The sequence below is a fragment of the Podospora pseudocomata genome, chromosome 7 (assembly GCF_035222375.1).
Source record: "Podospora pseudocomata strain CBS 415.72m chromosome 7, whole genome shotgun sequence".
NCBI lineage: Eukaryota > Fungi > Ascomycota > Sordariomycetes > Sordariales > Podosporaceae > Podospora > Podospora pseudocomata.
The window spans coordinates 2,830,012-2,850,968 of NC_085891.1; the positions used below are offsets into that span (position 1 = coordinate 2,830,012).

The 20,957-nt window shown below is 53.1% G+C and overlaps 8 protein-coding genes across 8 annotated transcripts; 5 read left to right on the forward strand and 3 right to left on the reverse strand.

Moving 5' to 3' along the window:
- Nucleotides 1-3: 3 nt before the first annotated feature.
- Nucleotides 4-1,139, forward strand: QC762_709620 (uncharacterized protein; the record flags this gene model as incomplete). The annotated part of the gene is made up of 3 exons (XM_062893810.1): nucleotides 4-264; nucleotides 326-404; nucleotides 461-1,139. The coding sequence occupies exons 1-3, from the start codon at nucleotides 57-59 to the stop codon at nucleotides 1,137-1,139; spliced, it is 966 nt and encodes a 321-aa protein (XP_062739655.1). The 5' UTR covers nucleotides 4-56.
- Nucleotides 1,140-1,958: 819 nt separating this feature from the next.
- On the forward strand, nucleotides 1,959-2,328 carry QC762_709630 (uncharacterized protein; the record flags this gene model as incomplete). Its single annotated transcript, XM_062893811.1, has 2 exons — nucleotides 1,959-2,029; nucleotides 2,154-2,328. 2 exons carry the CDS (start codon nucleotides 1,959-1,961, stop codon nucleotides 2,326-2,328), a joined length of 246 nt encoding a protein of 81 aa, XP_062739656.1.
- Nucleotides 2,329-3,040: 712 nt separating this feature from the next.
- On the forward strand, nucleotides 3,041-4,881 carry RPA49 (DNA-directed RNA polymerase I subunit rpa49; the record flags this gene model as incomplete). The annotated part of the gene is made up of 3 exons (XM_062893812.1): nucleotides 3,041-3,185; nucleotides 3,245-3,558; nucleotides 3,618-4,881. The coding sequence occupies 3 exons, from the start codon at nucleotides 3,041-3,043 to the stop codon at nucleotides 4,449-4,451; spliced, it is 1,293 nt and encodes a 430-aa protein (XP_062739657.1). The 3' UTR covers nucleotides 4,452-4,881.
- A 794-nt stretch (nucleotides 4,882-5,675) lies between these two features.
- Nucleotides 5,676-11,680, forward strand: YTA7 (TAT-binding protein-like protein 7, AAA ATPase; the record flags this gene model as incomplete). Its single annotated transcript, XM_062893813.1, has 3 exons — nucleotides 5,676-6,030; nucleotides 6,138-9,276; nucleotides 9,335-11,680. Exons 2-3 carry the CDS (start codon nucleotides 6,244-6,246, stop codon nucleotides 11,678-11,680), a joined length of 5,379 nt encoding a protein of 1,792 aa, XP_062739658.1. The 5' UTR covers nucleotides 5,676-6,030; nucleotides 6,138-6,243.
- A 3,413-nt stretch (nucleotides 11,681-15,093) lies between these two features.
- On the reverse strand, nucleotides 15,094-15,774 carry QC762_709655 (uncharacterized protein; the record flags this gene model as incomplete). The annotated part of the gene is made up of 1 exon (XM_062893814.1): nucleotides 15,094-15,774. The coding sequence occupies one exon, from the start codon at nucleotides 15,772-15,774 to the stop codon at nucleotides 15,094-15,096; it is 681 nt and encodes a 226-aa protein (XP_062739659.1).
- A 702-nt stretch (nucleotides 15,775-16,476) lies between these two features.
- Nucleotides 16,477-17,188, reverse strand: QC762_709660 (uncharacterized protein; the record flags this gene model as incomplete). Its single annotated transcript, XM_062893815.1, has 2 exons — nucleotides 16,477-16,941; nucleotides 16,988-17,188. 2 exons carry the CDS (start codon nucleotides 17,186-17,188, stop codon nucleotides 16,477-16,479), a joined length of 666 nt encoding a protein of 221 aa, XP_062739660.1.
- Nucleotides 17,189-17,616: 428 nt separating this feature from the next.
- QC762_709670 (uncharacterized protein) lies at nucleotides 17,617-19,692 on the reverse strand (the record flags this gene model as incomplete). Its single annotated transcript, XM_062893816.1, has 1 exon — nucleotides 17,617-19,692. One exon carries the CDS (start codon nucleotides 19,690-19,692, stop codon nucleotides 17,617-17,619), a length of 2,076 nt encoding a protein of 691 aa, XP_062739661.1.
- A 295-nt stretch (nucleotides 19,693-19,987) lies between these two features.
- Nucleotides 19,988-20,648, forward strand: QC762_709680 (uncharacterized protein; the record flags this gene model as incomplete). The annotated part of the gene is made up of 3 exons (XM_062893817.1): nucleotides 19,988-20,119; nucleotides 20,178-20,477; nucleotides 20,528-20,648. The coding sequence occupies exons 1-3, from the start codon at nucleotides 20,106-20,108 to the stop codon at nucleotides 20,646-20,648; spliced, it is 435 nt and encodes a 144-aa protein (XP_062739662.1). The 5' UTR covers nucleotides 19,988-20,105.
- Nucleotides 20,649-20,957: the final 309 nt, after the last annotated feature.

Genomic DNA, 20,957 nt, shown 5'->3' on the forward strand with positions numbered 1-20,957 from the left:
GCGCCGTTCCCTTCCCCTTTTTGGCACGCTTCCCCAGAACCATCACCCCCTGAACAATGCGGGGGGGTGGAACCTGGGGAATGTCCCAGGCATCTTATACAAACCTCCAACTTCCTATTTCACATTGCTTTTCATCTTTATATCTATATGTTTACATATCAGTGTATTTGTGTGTGTCTGTATCACTATTGAAGCGTTTCATTGTACCATACCCATGTAAAACAGTCAAGATGGGCGGTAAAATCGACTGCTACCTTGACATAGGTCAGTTCTCCTCCCTCCATCCCTTCCCACCCTCATATCAATTACTCACCATCACATACAGCTTCATTATACTCCTACCTCGCATACCTAGACCTCCTCCGCAACCGCCCCATCCTCGCCTCCCACGGTGTAACCGTCGAGTAAGTCCCCTTTCCCATCCCTTCATCCCCTCCCTTATTAAACACCCCCCCGCCAGATTCCACCCAACGTTCCTCGGCGCCCTCAACCAAGCAACAGGCAACAAACCCCCCTGGACCCTCCCCGCCAAAGCCGCCCACGGCCCCTTCGACGCAGCCCGCTCCATCGCCCGCCAGGGCACCTACCCCAATGGCAGTCCCCTCAACATCACCTTCCCGGAAAACCTCTTTATAAACGGGAAAACCATCCTTCCCCTTCGTGCCCTGCACTGCATCAAGTCCAAGTTTCCCCCAGAAACCCTCGACCAAACCCTCCTCTACCTCTTCCACATCTTTTGGTCACCTCCCAATCTCAACCTTACTGTTCCTGAAAACCTCAAGTCAACGCTGTTGGCTGTGCCGGAGGGGTTCTCCGGTCCTACGGCGAATGATGAAAAGAAGAAGAAGTTGTTTAGTGCGGAGCAGGTGGAGGAGATTATGAAGGGGGCTCAAGCAGAAGAGTTTAAAGGGAAGCTGAAGAAGACGACTGACGAGGCGTTGGAGAGGGGGGCTTATGGGGCGCCGTGGATATGGGCTACGAATGACAAAGGGGAGGGGGAGCCCTTTTTTGGGAGTGATAGGTTCCATTTTGTTTATAAGCATTTGGGGTTGCCGTATAGGGATGTGGAGGTTTTGGCTAATGGGGATGATCCGAAGTGGGGGAAGCTTTGGAGGAAGGAGAATGGGGCGAAGTTGTAGGTGTGGTGATGTCGGATGGGGAGGAGGGCTCGGTTGGTGATGCTGGGCTGGATAGCGTCACCATGGCCAGGTACTCTTTAGACCTACTGAAACCAGCTGCCATCTATTGTGTGCACTTTCCTGGCCAGGGCGGTGCCGTCCTGGTCTGCATCAGCAAAGGTTTCTTGCGGTGGTCGTGTTTGGGAGGGTGAGGTCATTCCAGGCTTGTGATGGGACGCTGAAAACATATATTGACTGTTCATATGCTTGGTTACAGTTGCGAAGACATGTGCTTAGGTTTCAAACTTAAATGAAGAACTGCTGTTTGTATGGATGCAAAAGCTGCACGTTAGAATCTTATAATTAGCTCTGGACGCAATGCCCAGCGCTAGGCTTGACAAGGAGCTGTACCGAGTCACCCAAATGCTTCTCTCACTTCAAAGAAGTCCTTCTCAGGCATTGAGAAGACCCGTCCATCTCATCTCTGCCGCTGTTCAACAAGGAAGGGTGAGCAAAGTGACCCGACATGACGTCTGCCACTGCTCGTCGCTGGCAGCTGACCAGAGTTGTCCCCCACCACAGAGCAGTTCCCGCAGCACCCCGCACAGACGGGAAGGGAGCTTGGGCCCTGATCAAAGAAATCACCTGATCTGCCCCACAGGGTTCCTGCCCTGCCTTGCCCTACCTAGTTAAGTCAACTTCCCCTCCCGAAAAAGCATCCTCTTTCTTCCCTCATCACCAACGCAATCACTCATCTCCGAAGTAACATGTAGGTGCCCTTCGACAACAACAACACCCTCTCGCCTTCCTGTGCTAATTAACACATCACCAACAGTCAAGATGAGAGCGAAGTGGAGAAAAAAGAGAGTTAGACGCTTGAAGCGCAAGAGAAGAAAGATGAGAGCCAGATCGTAAGTCGCACAATCCACCCATTCCTGGTCTACTACAGCTACTGACAGTCGCCCACAGCAAATAAACGACTCGCTTTCTCGACCTCAATCAGTCTCCCAGTAACAATTGAACCTGGGCCATCAGCGAACTCAGCACCTTGGTCGTCCCTTTAGACTACCACGGCGACGCAAACCGTTCTTTGACTTTGCCCGTCGTCAAGTGGGCCAATAGGTCTCGGCAACCACCCCGAGTCTTCAGCAACCACGTTCTCCCCGGGACAACACTTTACAACAATGGCATTCACTGCGCGGAGGTCTGATGGATCATGAAAAAATGAATATGGCTGGTTGCACACCAATCATAGGTTGAGAGGACAATATGGGCGTTTATGGAACATTGGGCAAGCTTTGTGCTATTTCATAGGACTGCAGATTGGGGTTTATGGTTTGCAAGAATTGACATATCTCGAGCTTGAGAAACAACACTTTGTGCTCTACTGTCGTGTGCTCGTGTGATCAAATTGTGTTTCAGTCGTGTACCCTAGTTATTGCTTTCTTGACTTTTCGCTGCCAGAGTCGCAACGAACTTTGCTTTCATGTTTTACCTTAAATCAGCTGTCAAGACCCATTGGTGGTCAATGTCAACTTGTCACGATACTGCGACTCGACGCTGTCTGTCTGGTCGAACAAGGTAGCTCCAGTCCTATGCGCCGACTATGGTATTTTCATTCCAGACCTCTGCGTAGCTAATCTCATCAAGATCGAATAATTACAGCAACTAGCCCAAGCTCCCAGTTCAATTGAAGCTCAAGCTCACTTGAGCCCACCCCAGTATTTTAGCGACTTTTGCATTTCGTCATGGTGGGTGATGGGTGTGGGGAAGCCCGGAACTTTTGAAAGCGGTGAACCCGCAGCGGGTCTATTTTCCGGCAGAAAAAAGTTGCCCGCTGCACCCTCCGTGCTCCATCTGCCACCACCTTGCGATTATGAACCGAGAAGTTATACCCAAATTCGCAATTCCACACAGTCAAAATGGGCGACCCATCCGAAAAGAAGAGAAGGAGAGCCGAGGATGACACTCCAAAGTCCAAGAAGAAGAAGTCTGAGGGCGCCGGTGCCGCCATGGAGTTTTCAATAACCAAAGTCCACACGCCGCAGGTTTCGCCTCCTGTCGTAGGTATGGACGATTGCGCTTTTTGACTGATTCCAGAGACCTGTGCTGACTTGGTAAATCAGCCGTAACACCAGGATTCCTTCTCCGCGACAAGCACGCATTCGATGTCTACGAAAAGGTCCCCCAACAGGCCAACAAGCGCCGAAAGAGCAGCGGTATTCCCCAAGCGCCCGAGATGGCTCTCCACTCCTCCACACACGTATCGATAGACTACACGGCCCGCGAGACCGAGCAAATGCTCAATCACTATCTCGCCATTGTGGATCCAAAGACCAAGGAAATCGAAATCATTTCAGCCAAGAAGATGATGGTGCGACACAAGGTTCGAGCGCAACAAGAGGAGCGCAAGGAACCAGGGGAGGAGAGTGCCGCTCAGGTATGTTCTGTTATGGAAGAGCTGGTTTGGTGCTCACCAAGGCTTACCATTATGTGCAGACCAACTACGAGAGGAGAACAGCGCTCGGCGAAGAGTTCGGTACTAGAAAAGCCAAGAAGGCGCTCAAGTCCGTCGCCGATAATGCCATCATGGCCTCGACCGACAACTTGGGACAAGCCGAGAACACCATGTTGCAAAATGTCAAGGAGGTGTTCGCCAAATCGGCCACCAAGGAGGAGCTGCAAGCTGCTGTCGATCAGGTCAGACCAGTGCCCAAGGGCAACTACAATGCCGAGCACATCCAGGATGTGTATATCCCCAGAGAGATCATCGGATCCGAGATTCTCAACGCGGTGCCGGTCATGGATTGGCAGGAAGCTGTTCGCAACAACGAGGCTGTCAACGTTCCTTCGCGTTTTGTTGCCCACCGCATTGCGCGTGTGGCAGCCAACAAGGAGGACAAGGAACGGTTGCAGGTTTTGCGATATCTGTTGTGGGTCATCATCCTCTGGGTCACTACCGGGAAGGGCAGGGAGCGTGGTACAAAGACCATTGCGAAGAGGGACAAGCTGCGAGAGCTTCTGTCCCCAGCGCCCGAGGTGGTCATTGAGAATATTCGTCGGAAATTCTCGGATAATGGTGTGATGCGCAAGGAGCACATGGAGCTGCTCATGACGCACTGCTGTGTTTTTGCCAGCATCATTGACAACTTTGAGGTCAACATGAACGACCTGAGAGAGGATCTCAAGCTGGAGCAGAAGCAGCTTGCCCAGTACTTCATGGAGGTGGGTGCACGGGTCAAGCAGTCCAAGGCTGGCGGCGTCATGAAGCATATTGCCAAGTTGCAGCTGCCACTGGTGTTCCCTAGGATTCGGTCAGGGGCACGGAGATGATGAGAAGAAACGGTGCGGTGCGGTGATGGGAGATTGGTTGGGTGCAACGAAACAGTGTTGCTTTTAATCAGGCGCTGGATTGGGAAAATCATGTTGCTAGGCGTATTTTGGACGGGTCAGGAGAGTGTGTGGAGGTGCATTTTGACGGGCAGTTCTGCTTGAGCGGTGGTGAGCCTGACAAATAACAAGCCAGGACTTACATCACCAAAAACTCTGGGCTCAGTAGAGAGAAACAGGCGGAAAGGAGAAGGGGATGCTACATAAAGCGTTGGAGTTGTTAGTCTAAAGTCGAGTCACAAATGTGGCAAACAAACAAGTGAAATAAAGTTTAGAGCTATCTTTCTGCCGTCTCTGCAAAGACATGTATCTGTGTTGCACGCTCCTCCGGTTGCAGGTAGCTCTGGTTGCTTGTGATATGCAAAGGGGTGAGAAGGCGGGGTGCACCCAGCAAGGACGGTGTGTGTTCAACCCCCCTCCCCCTTTTTCCAGCAAAGCAGAGGAGAGACCCCTCCCCCTCTCCGTCGCCTCCTCCCAAGCAGAGAGTGGCCAAGCCCAGTCAACCCTGCGCTTTCAACCGCTCACACAGACTCTGGTCCACGGCAGGCAAAAGCCAACGGGACAGGGCAGTTCTTCGGCGACCGGATCCCCTGGTCGGGTGCTGGTCGGGGCGAGTCTTGAGCCGCACACATCGACTGCCACGTGGGAATCTGGTCGGGTTCTCTCTCCACACAACCGCAACCACCTCTTCTCAATTGCACACTCGATCCCATGACGACATTGTAACTGTCGCGATAGACACGTCTGACTGCGCTTAAAACGCGTTCTTTTTGTGAAGCTGTTGAATTGGAGGTTGGCTATGGCAGATCGTATATCGATGATGAGAGACAGTAGAAACAATCAAAATAGACAACATAATGAGCGCTGCTGATTCAAACCATTACATCTTGCTCTTGATGCATCTGGTGAGCACAATTGATGGTTTTCATTGCGACGCGTCGACCTGACTGCACAGCGCTTCTTAATTGCCATTTTTCTGAAGTGATTCACAATGGGTTGCTGCCTGCAGGGGCCTCTGACTCCACTCATGCACTGTTGCGTGGCTTCTGATTGGCTGGAATGGCCGTGTCAGCAGCCAACCGGGCACCACGCGAAAGGCAGAACACGCGAACCTCCGCCCTGGCAAGTGCGTTTTTCCTGCACTCAGACTGGTTTAACCTGCCACGGGCAAATCCAAGAGCAAGCAGAGTGCTCGTCCTGTCACCACCATCAACTCTGCACCAAGCAGGGCAGACACACCTCCCCGTATTGCTCCGTTCGCGACAATCACCAATTGCTGGGACGACAACCTTTTTCTTTTTCGCGTCGCATCCATCGATGCATCTGTCGCCATCAATCATCCATCACGAGCTCAGCTTACCTCAACCAACTGCAAGTTCCAAGCGATTGCCCATTCACGACCACCTCTGCCTCATCCCATGTCCAAGAGGCCGCAGTTGTGAATTTCCCACTTACACCGACTCTGTATACCCCATTTGATCGCTCATGCCGCCTATGAATTGATGAGACCTGAGCGAACAACGTGAGCATCCCTTCCTTGCTACCATCGAAGTCATAGCTTCGTGCCGATTGCATCCTACATCAGCGCATGTTGCTTGCTTGCTTGATGCTAACCGCACACCTTTCCAGTCTCGAGTCTTGATATCAACGACACACGTTACCCTTGTTGTACCATTGTACCATCAAACTTTGGCCTTTCGCGTCATCCCATCCCATCGAAAGAGGAACCGTCAAGATGCCCTCAAAGCGCAAACGCGATCCCCTCGACGGATTCGACCCTAACAAATCGGATTCGGAAGACGAGAACTTTGATCCAACAGAGGACGCACCAGCACCACGACGAAGCGCCAAGAAGTCGCGGTCGACGAGGACCAAGAAAACAGGAGGAGGCGCTCGCGGCAAGCGATCCAACAGGTACAGAGGGTCCGATATTGAAGACGATGATGAGCTCGAGGATAGCGACCTGGAAGATTCCTTCGCCGACGATGACCATGATGACCACGAAGACGAGTCCGACGAAGATTTGCCCACTAATGCCGCCGGTCGCCGCGCGAGGAAGGCTGCGGTGAAGCACCAATCCTACAGAGAAAGCAGCGCTGAAGAGGAGGAGGAGATCAAGGAATCCGGTGACAGTGCCAGCGAGCTGGAGAAAACCCCAAAGAAATCGGCCAATAAACCATCAAGAATTGTTGTGCTCAAGACAGCACAAGCACAACGATCATCCAAGCGTGGAAAGGAGGAGCCACCATCAAAGCCACCGCCGGCACCTGCTCATCCAACGCGCCGAACTCGCGCCCGTACCGAGGAGGTCGAGGAGCCACTGTTTGAGCTGACCAACTCTGGGAGACACGCACAGCCAGCTCGGGGAGCCTCTAGGAGCAAGAGCCCAGAAGCATTGGCTCGTGCGACTCGCGGAAACCGCGGAGCTGGCAAAGGCCTCAAACAGCCACCCCAGCCCACCATCGAGGAAGCAACGCAAGAAAGCGAGTCCAAGGACGAGGAACCTGCCGCGGCTATGGAAGGAGAGGAGGCAGAGTCCGTGACTAAGGGTCGGGGAGAGGAACCATCTCCAGTTCGTGGTGATGTCGAGCCAGAAGTCCCAGAAGCCCAGCCAGAAGATGAAGATGCTCCGATGGAAGATCAACCTGCAGAGGCCGCCGAATCTGCCGCGCCATCCGCACCAGCCGATGATGAAGATGACGATGATGACGATGTTCCAATCACCAGAAGGACACGCGGTGCGCGAGCAGCTGCGTCACAGCCCGCCGAGGAGGCTGCGGAACCAGAACCGGAGACCGTCGGAGGGAGTCGCCGTCTTACACGAAAATCGCGCCTTCGTGGAAAGAAAAGTTTGCAAGAGCCTAGTAGCGACTTCGAACCTGGTGAAGAATCTGCCGATCACATGTCTGCGTCAGAGGCTCCTAATGAGGAGGCACCCAATGAGGATGATGAGTCCACTCCCACACCTCGTCGTGGTCGCGGCTCTAGAGCTGCGAGTCGACGGAGCCGTCGCAACCAGCGAGATTCCGGGGACGAAGAAATCGAACTCGACAAGGATGAGATGGCCGAAGAGCTGGAGGAGCTGCGTGAAAGTAGTAGATCACGGCCCCGCCGAACTCGTCGCAGATCACCGTCTATCCAGTATGAGGAACGGGAAACCAAGAAGCGTCGCACAAAGCCGGTCAACTACAGCATACCTGCCATCGACCCTGCTGCTTTCGAGGTTGAGGATGATGATGCCGAGCCAGCTGCCACGCCTGCCAGAAACCGCAGAGGTGGCAAGAGCGGCGGCACTCAAGCCTGGGAGCGTGCTCTCAACACTACGTTTGGTCCGTTCGGCGGTGGTGGTGGGGCTGGTTCCCTACTCAACGGACCATGGGGCACTGGAGCTACCGGTGGTGTAGACTCTGACAGTAGTGACGACGAGATGAACATGCGCTCTGGCGTTGGCGGTACCGTCGGCATGACGCCTACCTCTGCCGCGCCACCAGTCGGTCTCTTCAACCCTCTCGGTTCCCATAATGATGGGCCTGGAGGTATTGGGGGCGCGACTCCCCAAGTCGGCAAGGTCAAGAATCAAAAGGCGTTTGCTGACGCCGATCCTCTCGGTGTTGATATGAACGTCGACTTTAGCAAAGTTGGCGGCTTGCAGGGTCATATCGACCAGCTGAAGGAGATGGTTACGCTTCCGCTGCTGTATCCTGAGCTCTTTACCAGGTTCCACGTCACGCCACCTAGAGGTGTGCTGTTTCATGGTCCGCCTGGCACTGGTAAGACGCTCCTTGCCAGAGCGCTTGCCAACTCTGTCGGTCATGGAGGCCGCAAGATCAGCTTCTACATGCGAAAAGGTGCTGACGCCCTCAGCAAGTGGGTGGGTGAGGCCGAGAAGCAACTTCGGTTGCTGTTTGAGGAGGCGAGGAGGACCCAACCCAGCATCATCTTCTTTGATGAAATCGACGGTCTCGCGCCCGTGCGGTCCAGCAAGCAGGAGCAGATCCATGCCAGTATCGTGTCGACGTTGTTGGCGCTGATGGATGGTATGGATGGTCGTGGTCAGGTTATCGTTATTGGTGCGACCAATCGACCAGACAACATCGACCCTGCTCTTCGCCGACCGGGTCGCTTCGACAGAGAATTTTACTTTCCTCTGCCTGATTTGGAAGGCAGACTTTCCATCCTGGACATTCACACCAAGGACTGGGGTCTGTCTCCGCAGTTCATGAGGGCGTTGGCGGAAAACACCAAGGGTTACGGAGGTGCTGATCTGAGAGCGCTCTGCACCGAGGCTGCGCTGAATGCCATCCAGAGGACCTACCCGCAAATCTACTCGTCCAAGGAGAAGCTTGTTGTCGACCCTTCCAAGATTACGATTTCGGCGACGGACTTTATGATTTCGGTCAAGAAGATGATTCCCTCGTCTGAGAGGTCGACTTCGTCGTCGGCGGTGCCGCTCCCGAGGACGATTGAGCCGTTGCTGAGGAACCAGCACAAGGCTTTGATTGGGGTGTTGGATAATATTCTGCCGCGGGAGAAGAAGATCACTGCGTTGGAGGAGGCCATGTATGAGCCTTATGCCGATGCGGATACTGGTTTTGCGCGGGAGGCGGCGCATGCTGAGTTTGGAAGGTCGAGAGTTTTCAGGCCGAGGTTGTTGATTTCGGGGCTGCCGGGGATGGGGCAGAATTATTTGGCGGCTGCCATGTTGCATCATTTGGAGGGGGTTCATGTTGAGAATATGGATGTGTCGAGCTTACTTGGGGATGGAAGGGTGAGTTTTTTTTATCTTGTTGGGATGATGTGAAGGGATGATTGCTAACTGTTGGTAGCCTGTTGAGCAAGTGATTGCCAGCCGATTTGTCGAGGTCAAGAGGCACAAACCAGCGGTTATCTTCATTCCTAATGTTGATCTCTGGTTCCGCAGCATACCGGAGGTGGCTGTTGAGATGTTCAAGACTCTTATCATGCGCATCCCGCCGTCGGACCCGGTTCTGTTGTTGGGCACTGCCGAGTGCACTCCTGAGTTACTTGATCCAGAGCTTTTGGTCAAGCTGTTTGGGTTCTCCAAGAAAAATCGGGCCGTGATTGAGCCTCCTGAGAGATCATACCGCCTCGAGTTCTTTGAGAACTTGCTTGTTCACCTGAGGAAGTCGCCGCACGAGTTCCCCGACCCTGCCAACCGCAAGAAGCGGGTTATTGAAGAGCTCCCTGTTGCCCCCCCTCCACCACCGAGGACCCTCACCAAGGAAGAGATCAAAGCTCAGCGCAAGGCTGACTTGCACCACCTTAATCTTTTGAAAATGCGGTTGCAACCGATTATGGATCAGATTCACCGCAAGTATCGGAAGTTTAGGCAGCCGGTCATTCCCCTTCAGCAGATTGCGTATCTGTTTGATGAGCAGGATCCCAACTTTGTCCGGCCTGATCTTGCCGAGGGCGAGCACAGGCCGTATGAGATTGCACGGGACAAGGAGGGCACTGAGGGCATCAGGGACACGGCCACGGGCAAGTTTTTTTACAATTTGGAGACCACCACCATCGAGGAGAGGCTTGCCAATGGGTATTATGCCCGGCCGCATGATTTCTACAAGGACATCAACAGGCTTTATCTGGATGCGAAGAATATTGGTGACAAGGACAGGACACTCAAGGCCAATGAGCTGAGGACTAACGTCGAGGTGGATGTGCATGATATCAGCACCTCGCTGGCGAATCAGGGGATCAGGTTTGACGAGATTTACGAGAGGCAGCTACAGAGGGTCAGGGAGGCGGAGGAGAAGGCTAGGAAAAGGAAGGTTGTTCACTCGGTTATTGATCTGATCCAGTCGGATATTCCAGGTGATGGGGATAGTGACTCTCAGGGGCCCGTGGGCATTGGTTTGCCGCTTTCGCGCAATGCGGGGACGACGGCGGCGAGGTTCCAGCCGATTTTGAGTCCGCCTTCTAGGGGCCATGGGGATTCGACGCAGTCGAGGCCGTTGACGAACGGCACGCCGGCGTCGAAGGTGGGTGATGGGGATGTGCAGATGGGTGGGATGGATGAGGATACTCAGCCGTTGACTGGGAGGGATTTGATTTCGCCGCTGCAGTGGCCCATACCTAGGAATGTTGGGGGTCCGCTGGGTGATTCGGCGAGAGCAACGGCGGGGAATATGTCGCAGCGGTCTGCTATCACCTCTGTTCCGCCGGGTATGTCACCGTCGGCATTATTGAATGATGCTTCGACGACCAAGACGTCGGACCCGTCGACAAACCACTCCAACAACTGGAGCACACAACACACCAACGGCACTACGGGGCAGAACAACCCTGACGAGACGTCCCAGCTGGAAGACACGCAGTCTCAAAGCATCCACCCAAGCGGGTTCCTGGCTGGACAAAGCCACAGCCAAGGCTCATCATCAAGCAGCCAAGCCTGGGCGCACTCCCAGGCAGCGGGCATAGCACAAGGGATTCTCCAACCTAGGGGTGGCGTCCCGCAGGTCACAGCTCAACGAACGCCCTCCCATCCCTTGTCCAACGTCAACCGTGTCACCATTTCAGAACAAGGCTCCCCGACCTCGTCGCAAAAACCCGCGCCAAAGGCCGCGGCAGCACCTTTGGCAAACATTCTCAACGACGAGAATGCCTCCTCTAGCGGTGGCAAACCCTCCCAAAACACCCCTTCGACGACAACAACAACCACTTCCGGACCCCTTACCGTCATCTCGGGTGTTCCCACCCCGGGATCGAAGGGATCTCACCACTCATCTCAGCAACCTGTCCTGCACGAGGGTCGGCTGTCAGAATTTCTGGATATTCTGGCGGACAGGACAGCGGGGTGTTCGATTGAACAGCTGGAGCAGATTTACCGGGAGCTGATGGATGAGATTTGGCAGAGCAGGCACGACTGGAACAGGATGGCGGTGCTGAGCCGGGTGGCGGGGGTGTTTAATGATGCGATTGGGGATATCGAGTTTGTGCAGGGGGTTCTGGTGGAGGAGGAGAGGGATGAGGAGGAGGAGGAGGAGAAGAGGAAGGGGAAGGAGAAGGTTTTGGAGAGTGTGGAGGGCGGTGGGAGGCCAAGTCAGGGGAGTTCGCAAGGACGAGGGGGGGATGGGTTTTGGGCTGGGTTGGGGTTGGTGGGGAATACGAGGGGTGAGAAGGAGCAGGAGGGGTGGTTTTATTTGCGGTGAACTTCTTGTTAGGCAGGTTTTGTGTATTATGATGGGGGGGAATATGGGATGGGATGGGAAGCGTGGGTTTTTCTTTTTATGGTAGTTTGGTGGGGGTATAAAATTTGATCTTTGTAGTGGTTAACGAGTGCATTGAGAAAGAATTCAAAGAAAGGGGGGGGGTGTTTTTGCTGTCGTTGCTGTCGTTGTTGATGGGGATTGCTTCGGCGTTGGGGGTTTATCAAGTTTGTGTAGGTTATGTCAGTCAGGCAGGGGTGTATATTTTGGTCTCTTGGGTCATTTTCTGTTAGTTTATTTAGAGAGAGAGTTGGTGGGGGGGGGTAAAAGAATCGATGAAATTGAGTTATGGTCTTCTGAGTCTGAGGTTTGGTGATTTTGCCTAAGCTATTGACCTTCTCCTTGGACAGCTGAAGTTTAACCTGGGGGGTGAAGGGGGGGGAGGGGGGGTGGTTGCTGTCGTGAAATGTGGATATTTTTGTCCACCGCAGGGCTGTTGTCGGTATCAGACCTTTCCAGAAGGAAGTTGGGAATGCAATGCTGTAGCCGCTGAAAACCTCGTGGAAATCCTTGAAATGACTTGAGGATCAAAACCCCATGTACTACGGTCTGGTTCTATTGCGGGTTGTTTATGAAGAGAGACGGGGGGAGGGGAGTACAAGAGTTGAGAAGAAAGAAAACAAGATTAAGAGAACTTTGCCGAGTTTAAGGGTGTCATGGGCTTGAGTAAAGCGGTAAGTCTATCCTTGATACCCAACGAAATAGAGACTGCGGTTGGGAACAAGGGCTGGGTTAACAGGTCTTGAGCCGATATTGAAGATAGCCAGCAGGCTTTTTTAGTATACGGTTCAGACTCTTGGAAAGATGGTCAACATTGCTTTAAAAAGACAGGTAGTGAGAAGGGGCCTGTTAACCATCCCTTCTTCGCAACTTCTCTACATTTCCATTCGCATACTAATAAATCAAGCCCACATCACAAACTCTCAACAAAACACATCACCCCCCCCCTCATATCAACCCCTCTTACCGCCCACCTCTAGCTATCGGAAGCCTATTGGTGTTGTTGCACCGTGCTCTCGGTAGTTGATCTCGCCGCTGTACCTCCGTAGGTAGCATCAGTGAGCACCCGGAGCACTTAAAAATGGCACTATTTCTCGAGAGGGAATAGCAGACTGCTCGGTTTAAACAATTGGTTCGGCTGGGGATGGGGTAGGTGAGGGTTTAATTGTGGGTGGACTGGACGGTGGTTGAGGTGGTTTTCGGGTGAGACTGGCTGTTGTTCAAGGTGGTCTTGGGGTCAGGCTGGGTGGTGGCCGAGGTGGTCTCGGGGCATGACGGGGTGCTGTTAGGGGTGGCGGTTGTGTCGATGGTCAGGGTGAACGGGGGGATCATTGGCGTGGGAGTTGACGTGTCGGTTCTCGGGCTGAGTGTCGGGGTGGACGCGGTGGAGGTGGCCGGCGTGGGAATTGGACTTGATGTTGCGGTCGTGGTCGGTGTGCTGGCCTGGTTGCCAATGAAAGGAGAGATAGTGGTGTTTGCAATCCGGGTGAGAGTCGAGGTGGAATCCTCTACTGCTGTCGTGACAGCTGAGAAAGCCGGCTCAAACTTGTTGACCAGGTCTTCGAGTTGTTCAATGAGTTCTGCTTGGCTTTTGATCTTTTGATGTAGCTTGGCGACCAAGAAGGGGTCGTTTAAGCCGCAGGTGTTGGCTTCATGTTCGGTCTTGGTGTTTTTCGCAGTCTCGTAGTGCTTGGTCCGCTCGATTGTATGTCCAGAGAAATCAAGCCAGTAGTGAGCCCAGGAATAGTAGAGATCAGCCTTTTTTTTGGTCTAGGTGCAAAGAAGGAGTCGATTGCAGTTTTCAGTCATAAATTTACTCTATGTAGCATCGAAGTACCTTTGCAGGACTACGGAGGACAGGTAGTTCATTGCCTCCGGTCCCATCCCCTGTCCCATCATTCAATGACCACGACAAGCGGTGCTTGGCATGATGGAGAAAGTGGTCAGCTTCCAGTAGTAAGGTATAAAGGCGAGTTCGATCGTGATGAAGCACAGGGGAAAGAGGAACAAGTGCAATGTTTTTGGTTGAGAAGTATAAATACCCTCTCAGGAGTTTTGGTGGGTCATTGACAAACCGGCGTTGCACCACTCCTAGCTGGCCACCGGACAACTTGCTGGAATTACATCATCCAGCGGACTCTCCTCTTGATAGGTAAAATAATGACACTTGATATTTATTCTGAAGCCATTCAAAGATGGTCAAGAAGCCTTAAATGGGAGCTAGTAGACGCCAAAGGATACCCTAATCAACAGGCGGGATATAGTCCACACGCCAAAAAAAAAAAAAAAAAAACTTGAACGGTAGTCAACAAACCTATTTCCTCACCAGAATGGTATAGGTCAAGCGTCATCACACGTAACTGATTTTCATGACCTGGCTATTTTGTCTAGGACGTGAGAGTGGGAAGGCTGTCAAGCACCTGGTTGCTACAGCACTTCTCTGAAGACTTGGACACCAAAAGCACGGCACAGTCGAAGTAGGTAGACAACTTCCAATTCATTCCCATACCAACCTGGAATTTTCGACTTTAAAATAATAGATACATGAAATACTCAATCTCATACTCTCCTTCTTTAAGGTCCAACCTTTCGGTAAATCACAACTCGCCATCAGGTTCATGGCCAGGCCACCGCAGGTGAAACACCTGAGACCGTATCGTTTTGAAAAGGTGGTAGATCTAGGGCCTCCAGTGATTAGGTGCTCAAAGCAGCTCTCCAGCTTGATGGCATGATTGCGAAGAGGTTGTATCATATGTCTTGTCCAATCTCTCCTGTATGACTACCTACCTGGTGCTGGGAATAATATACAAGAGTATAGAGAGTAAAGTATTGGCTGACAGGTTGCTCGGAAGGTGATTGTGTTCTAGTCTGATAACGGGACACGCTGTGGGCAAAATAAAGGCATTATATTATACCTATCTTTTGAGGACTTGATATTCTGCCGCAGTCTCTATTCTTCTGTCTATGGCGTGCACGAGTTAAATTGTGCTCAGGATAACAGAGCGTTTGATTCAACTAGTGACAAGGTTGGGTTGTTAGAACAAGTTTCTAACCGACGTTGAGTTTACCGTACTATGCTCACCTGGAGCGGGGTCAGGGTTAGAGTAAAAATCGTGGTGATATTTATACCATACCTATCTAAGCTTCCACTGTAGGGGTGTATCATTCCGCAGCAATCTCTATTTCTTTGTCTATAACGTGCCCAGCCCTAACTGATATTGTCATCCATGGCAACAACCACATCAAACCAATATCTCCTACACCAAAAAAAAAAAAGAAAAGAAAAGAAAAGAAAAAAAATACATTCACCATCACTAGCCAATCCTCCAAAAATGTCTCCATCCTTCTACCCTTCCTCAAGGACCCCAAGGCTGCCCACAAGAAGCGGCTGGCTTCACCTCCGCTAAGCCTTTAGTTCTGGAGGCCTCATGAACCGACAAACCCGCCTCCGAAGCTGGACTTTCAGCTTTCACTGTCAAATTCGATGTGTTGATCTGTGTACCAACAGCCGAAATTCCACCTGTGATGGTGGAAGAAAAGTTGAAGGTGGGAGGCTTGTCCTGTTTACCGAGGTTTTTCGTATCCCTCAGCGAGTTTTGCATCCATTTGTTGAAATCTTGAATCGTCTTATTCAAGTTCTCCAGAGTCTTATTCAAGTCTCCCATGGCCTCTTCGAGGCTCTTATTGGGGTTCTCCACGTCCGTTCCAGATTCCCCCATGTCCTCCTTGAGGGCTTCTGTGGCCTCGTCATTTTCTTCGAAGGGTCCACTGACAGGAGTGGCTCTGTCTTCGAAGACGCCTCCATCTGAGGCCGGGTTCTGCGACCAGCTGATGGCTTCCCCGCGCGCTTCAGCACATTGCTTGAACCAATTGGCCCAGTTCCACATCCTCAAGCCCACTTCATTGTGGGTTAAATCGATGCGTCTGGTGTACACCGCCCAGTTGATTTCTCGGAACTGCGCTTCTAGGCGCTCGACGACGGCGGGATCAGAGGCGATCCTGGGCCGGTAATAGGTCGTTGGCAAGTGGTTAGACATTTTGATGATTGAGTCCAATGGATGGTTTTTGCTGAGTCTCTGGAGTGGTGGTGACGACGAGGATGTGACGAGAGTGGTGAAGAGTGAGAGAGACGAAGAGTGAGAGAGACGAAGAGTGAGAGAGACGAAGAGTGAGAGACGAAGAGTGAGAGTGGCGAAGAGTGGGAGTGGTAAAGAGAGGGAGTGGCCAAGAGTGAGGCTGGTGGTAATAGGTATAAATAAATAACCTCACAAAATCATACTTTGAATAAAGAAAATCTTCCAAAGTCTAACCACCCGGAACAAAACTTAGATCACGCCTATCTGATTCACATCTTCCCATCAAGCCACGATCTCCTCCCATTTGCGGCTCAAATCAGCAGCCAAAGCCCCTTTTCCAAGCTCTCCGGCCAGCAAGCAAAACGTCATCTTGACTCTCACAACTCAGATCAACCCCCATGGCAGCTTCGCCTCCACTTATCCAGCAAGACCCAGCAGCCAAAGCCTCCTTTTCCAAGCCCTCCAACCGGCAAAGCAAATGTTATCTTCACACTCACAAACCCAAATCAGCTGCCACGACAGCTTTGCCTCCACTTGTCCAGCAACCATCTTTTCAATTCCTTCATCGCAAGCCATTGAGGTCCACACGGGGAGCCCTTCCTGGGAAATCTCTCACCTGAACTTACCACTCACCACCTCCAACTTACCACGCCCCCCTCAACCCTAAGAACTCCACAGCAACCCCAACCCCTTCTTCCCCTCCTTCCCCTCCTTCCCCTCCTCACCCTCCTTCTCCCCCCCCTGCCCAACAGCCCCCTTCAAATCATCAAACACCCCTCCCACCGCCCCCCGAATCCGTCCCTCGATCTTTTCCCCCAATCTCCCCCCCTCCTGTCTGCCATCTTTCTGTTTTACTCCCTCCAGCTCCGCCCCCTCCTCATCCTCCTCACTGGTGAGCTTAGGCCGCTTAACGTGTGCCTGGTCCAGCCCGGAAACTGTCTCTGGGGCTGAGGTCTCGGCTGGAGCAGAGGTTGTGGGGAGGGTGGCAGTTTGGTCGAGGGTGGAGTAGGGGGTGGTGATGGTGCGGGTGGAGGGTTGGTCGGGGGATGTGGTTGTGGTGGTGGGTTCGGTGGCGGATGTGGTGGGTTGGGTGGTGGAGGTGGTGGTGGTGTTAGGGAGGGAGGTGTGCTATTCTGTTAGCATATATCAACATGATTGGAAATAAACAACCTACCCCGGTGGGGTGCTCGTTGGGGCGAAAGTATTGAGACATCCTGAAGAACAGACTGGTGTAGTTCGGTGTTAAATGTGTATGATGGGATGAGATAGGTAGGTAGGTGATGATGGGGTTCAAAGGACGAGGAGGAGGTAGGGGAGTATATATACACCTTCTCACACGATTCAAAGATGCCAAAAAAAAAAAAGGCCCTTTCATTAATCATCCCAGAACCCGCTTTGTGTCCCGTTCACACAAAAGTCCCTTTGCGCTCCCCTATTTGCGGGGTCTTATATTACATGTGTATGCATCTGTGACATACAGCATCACCTCCCCCCCCCTCCCAGCTCCCACACCAGACACCCCTCTCGGTTGGAAGGACAAAGTGTTTCCGGTATGAAACGAGCTGACCGCCTGATCAAAGTGTGATCGGGACCGGCCAGGTGGTACTGCCGTGTCTCCCAGAACACCGGATCATTCCACACGGGCCGGCGATGGGAGCGAGTCCTCCTCAGCTGAGCCCGAACAAACACGTAACATGTCCCTGACACACACACAATCCACAGCCTTGAAACCGCCCTTGTCCGCCCCTCCCACGTAAGCTCTTACGTCCCCTCCCCAAAACAGGGCTCGCAACACCGTCTCTCTCACAACTTACTCCCCCTCTCCGGCCTCGAAAGCGCCCCACTCATCATGTACATCTCCTCCTGCCTCTCCGGCGCCCTTCCAAACAACACCGCCTCCCGTCCCCCCTTCGTCCCCCACCACGCCACCCCGATAGCGGCCCTCTCAACGTCCATCTCCCCACTCACCAACACCTCCCAGAACCTCCTCTTCACCACCTCCCTCAACGCAGAATCCCTAATCTCATTCACCGCGTGAGCAGCAAGCGTCATCCAATCCTCAAAGATATCCAACTGCAAAAACGGCAACGCATCAATCAACGTCAAAACAAGCGTACTCTGCTCCGACATCGGCTCCTGAGCCTCCAGGGGATCAGCAGCCGGCGGCGGCGGAAGCGGTGCCTGCCCATTAGGATCTTGTCCAGCAATACTAGCTCGGTAGCGGACCATCTCAAGGAGTGTCTCCGCCAGCTGTGGATGACTGGCGGCAATAGGGAAGGGGGGTGATAAAATCTGCATGACTGTTTTGAATGCTAGACGGAATTGCCGTGGGGAGATGTGCTTGGGAAATGAGGAAAACAAAGTTTCTGCGTAGAATGGGACGATCTTGACGGTGATGGGTGCGTTGTGTGGGCATGATAAGACCGACAAAACCGCGCTGTGGGCTGACTCGAACAGCTCCATCATGCGAGGTGATAGGGGCGCTGCTGCGTTGGTCAGGTAGGTGATTGCCGGCTGGATGATCAACTTGTCGCACGCTTCTGGTGGGAGGTGGAGTGGTAGGTGTTCGGCTACGTTGAGGTAGAACAAGTCGAGTGTGCGGTGGAGGGGATGGAAGGGGATTGTGCCTTCGGTGTTTGGTTTGATTTCCTCCAGGAACGCTGCTGAGGCGTCCCCGAAGCGGGAGAGTGTGTCGAGGGAGGTTAGGTAGGTGAACTGGTACACCTGGAAGGAGTCGCTTCCGTTCCTGGAAGAGATAAAGTAAAGGTTTCGAAGGGTGTGTAGTGTCTTGGCGGCCACCACTGGCGCCACATCGTGCTTCTTGAGGCGCCAGTCAAGAAGACTGCGGGCCACGACGGCTTGCGAGACGGCGACGATGGCATACATGACTTTCTTGAGGAAGTTCCAGAGCCCCTCCCATGTCCCTGACATGGTTTCCGGGGTGAGGTAGATGCTTTCCTCGGAGATCTCCAGCTCAGAAAGCTTGTTGTTTACTTGCCAATGCTGAAACAGCTTCCCCGTAAACGCGATCAAGTCATCCTGAAGCTGGAGGATTACTTGGGAATTCCGAGCATTCTGAATGGCGTACCCCAGCAACCTCGAAAGGGGGCCCAGGCCAGACACCAATGGCTTCTTCTCCAGCTGAGTGATATGGAGGTATGACGGCGAGTTTGGTTCCCACGTGAACCTTTCCACAGCTTGTCGAACATCGATATCAACGGCGCCAAGAAAATACCCATCCTCAAGACCATCAGCACCAAGCATGGCCGTCGTCGCAGCCGGGATCAGAGCATCGCAGTTCAACGAGGCGCGTGATGACTCCGACAGCAAGGAAAACGTAAAGTTGAGCGCCAAAGTGACAGGTCCAGCAGGCGCTTGCGGGACTGGTTCATTCTTCCTCAGCGCAAGATTGGCAGCCGTGACAACAGCACGCTCAACCGTCCGGCGCATCCCTCCGCTTAACGAATTCCGGTTCCCGCTCTCCATCCCCATCAACACACCGGCAAACACCAAAAGATGCTGCCATCTGTTTGATTGACCGTCGGCTCCCTTCAGAACCGCTGCTGCCCATGCGTCACTGCCCAAGCCGCCACCCGCCCGCGGACCCTTGTGTTTGGCGTTCTCAAGCTCGTTCCGGCGCACGTGAATGGCGGCTGAGTTGAAGATGCTGATGACCCGATAACATGTGCGCATGGCATCCGGACGGCCCCATATTGCCGGCGCAATCAATAGTTGTGAGGTGAGCAGCGAAAGATTCAGGGGATTCGAAAGGTTGGTCAACAGCGCCGTGGTTGACCCATAAATCTGCTCGGTGCGCGCATCGTCGTGAACGTCTTGGTAGAGCTCCAGGACCTTGGTCAGTAGGCGGTCGATAGACATGGCGGGTTGCGGTCGACCGGAACTTGGATTAATTCATAAGAGAGACGGAGAAACAGTCCAACTCTGAACAAGCAGCACCGATGGTGAGAAGAACAATGAGCGAATCGACAGAATTACAGTTTGATATTGAAAAGGCAGTGAATCTACAAAAGTCGAGGGGCAGGTGCGCGTGCTCGGCATCAAAGGTGCGCCGCGCCTGGGTGTGTCGTCGGTGCCGAGGCATATGCTCATAGCCGGGTTATGCATTAACCAAGCTCGCCCAGCTCTGCCTTGTTAGTGCCCCGATGCGCTGAACTCAGCACCAACCACCATCTAATAACTACGGGGCTCAGCTGCAGCTTGATCCACCGGCGATACTGATATCCATTCCTGCAACGGACGACACGGCCGGAACTTGGCGCTGCCTGGTCGCGATGGACCGCATATCGTGAGTTTGCCCCTTGAATGCTGTCTATCATTGCCAGTATCCTAACCTGACCATGCAGTCGCCATATCCGACGCGATGCTCCTCCCCCAGGCTATACCCAACCGCCGTTCCCGTCCCTGTTCTGGCCGCCCCAGGACTCCAAGGTCGCGCTCTACGAACTCGACGACATCTGGAAGTTTACACTTTATTGGACCCTCATCCTCTATGGCCTGTTTCATCTGGGCGCCGTGGGTGTAGCCGTGTTGATGCAGATCGGCAAGAGGAGGTCTACCTGGAAATATCTCTGGATTGTGCCCCTGATCTATGCTTTTATCGCTGCGTGCGAAGCTGTCATAGCCGGCAGTGTTGTCGGGCTGATGTTGGTTTCCCTGCTATTGCTGGTCAGGGTGTATATGCTGATGTTTGCAGGGTCGGTGCTGGCTATCTTGCTGGAAACTTCACCATGTCGACCTGGGTTCCGTTTGTATGGGGCTGGGTCAACGTCTTGGTGCTGCTGGTCGCGTCCTTCAGAATCCAGGGCGGTCTGTAACTGGCGCCGAGACAACGGCTTTTGCGCTTCCTGGGCTTGAGTAGCACTCTTTGTCTGGGTTTGACAGAGTCAACAGTAAGCCCAGTCAACGGTCATGACAAACACAACGAGAGAGAGACCAGAAAAGCTTGCGCCTGTTTTAATGGATAGGTGCTTCAATGCTCAGGACGTTGAAGTTGAGACAGCTCCATTGATTTATGCAGCATGAGAGATCCCAGCTATTGCGTCATAACGGGGTTCCACCCCTGTATGGTGGGGGCGCTCTAACATGCCTGCCGGCGCCCCAAATCTTCAGTTGACAGGGCAGAG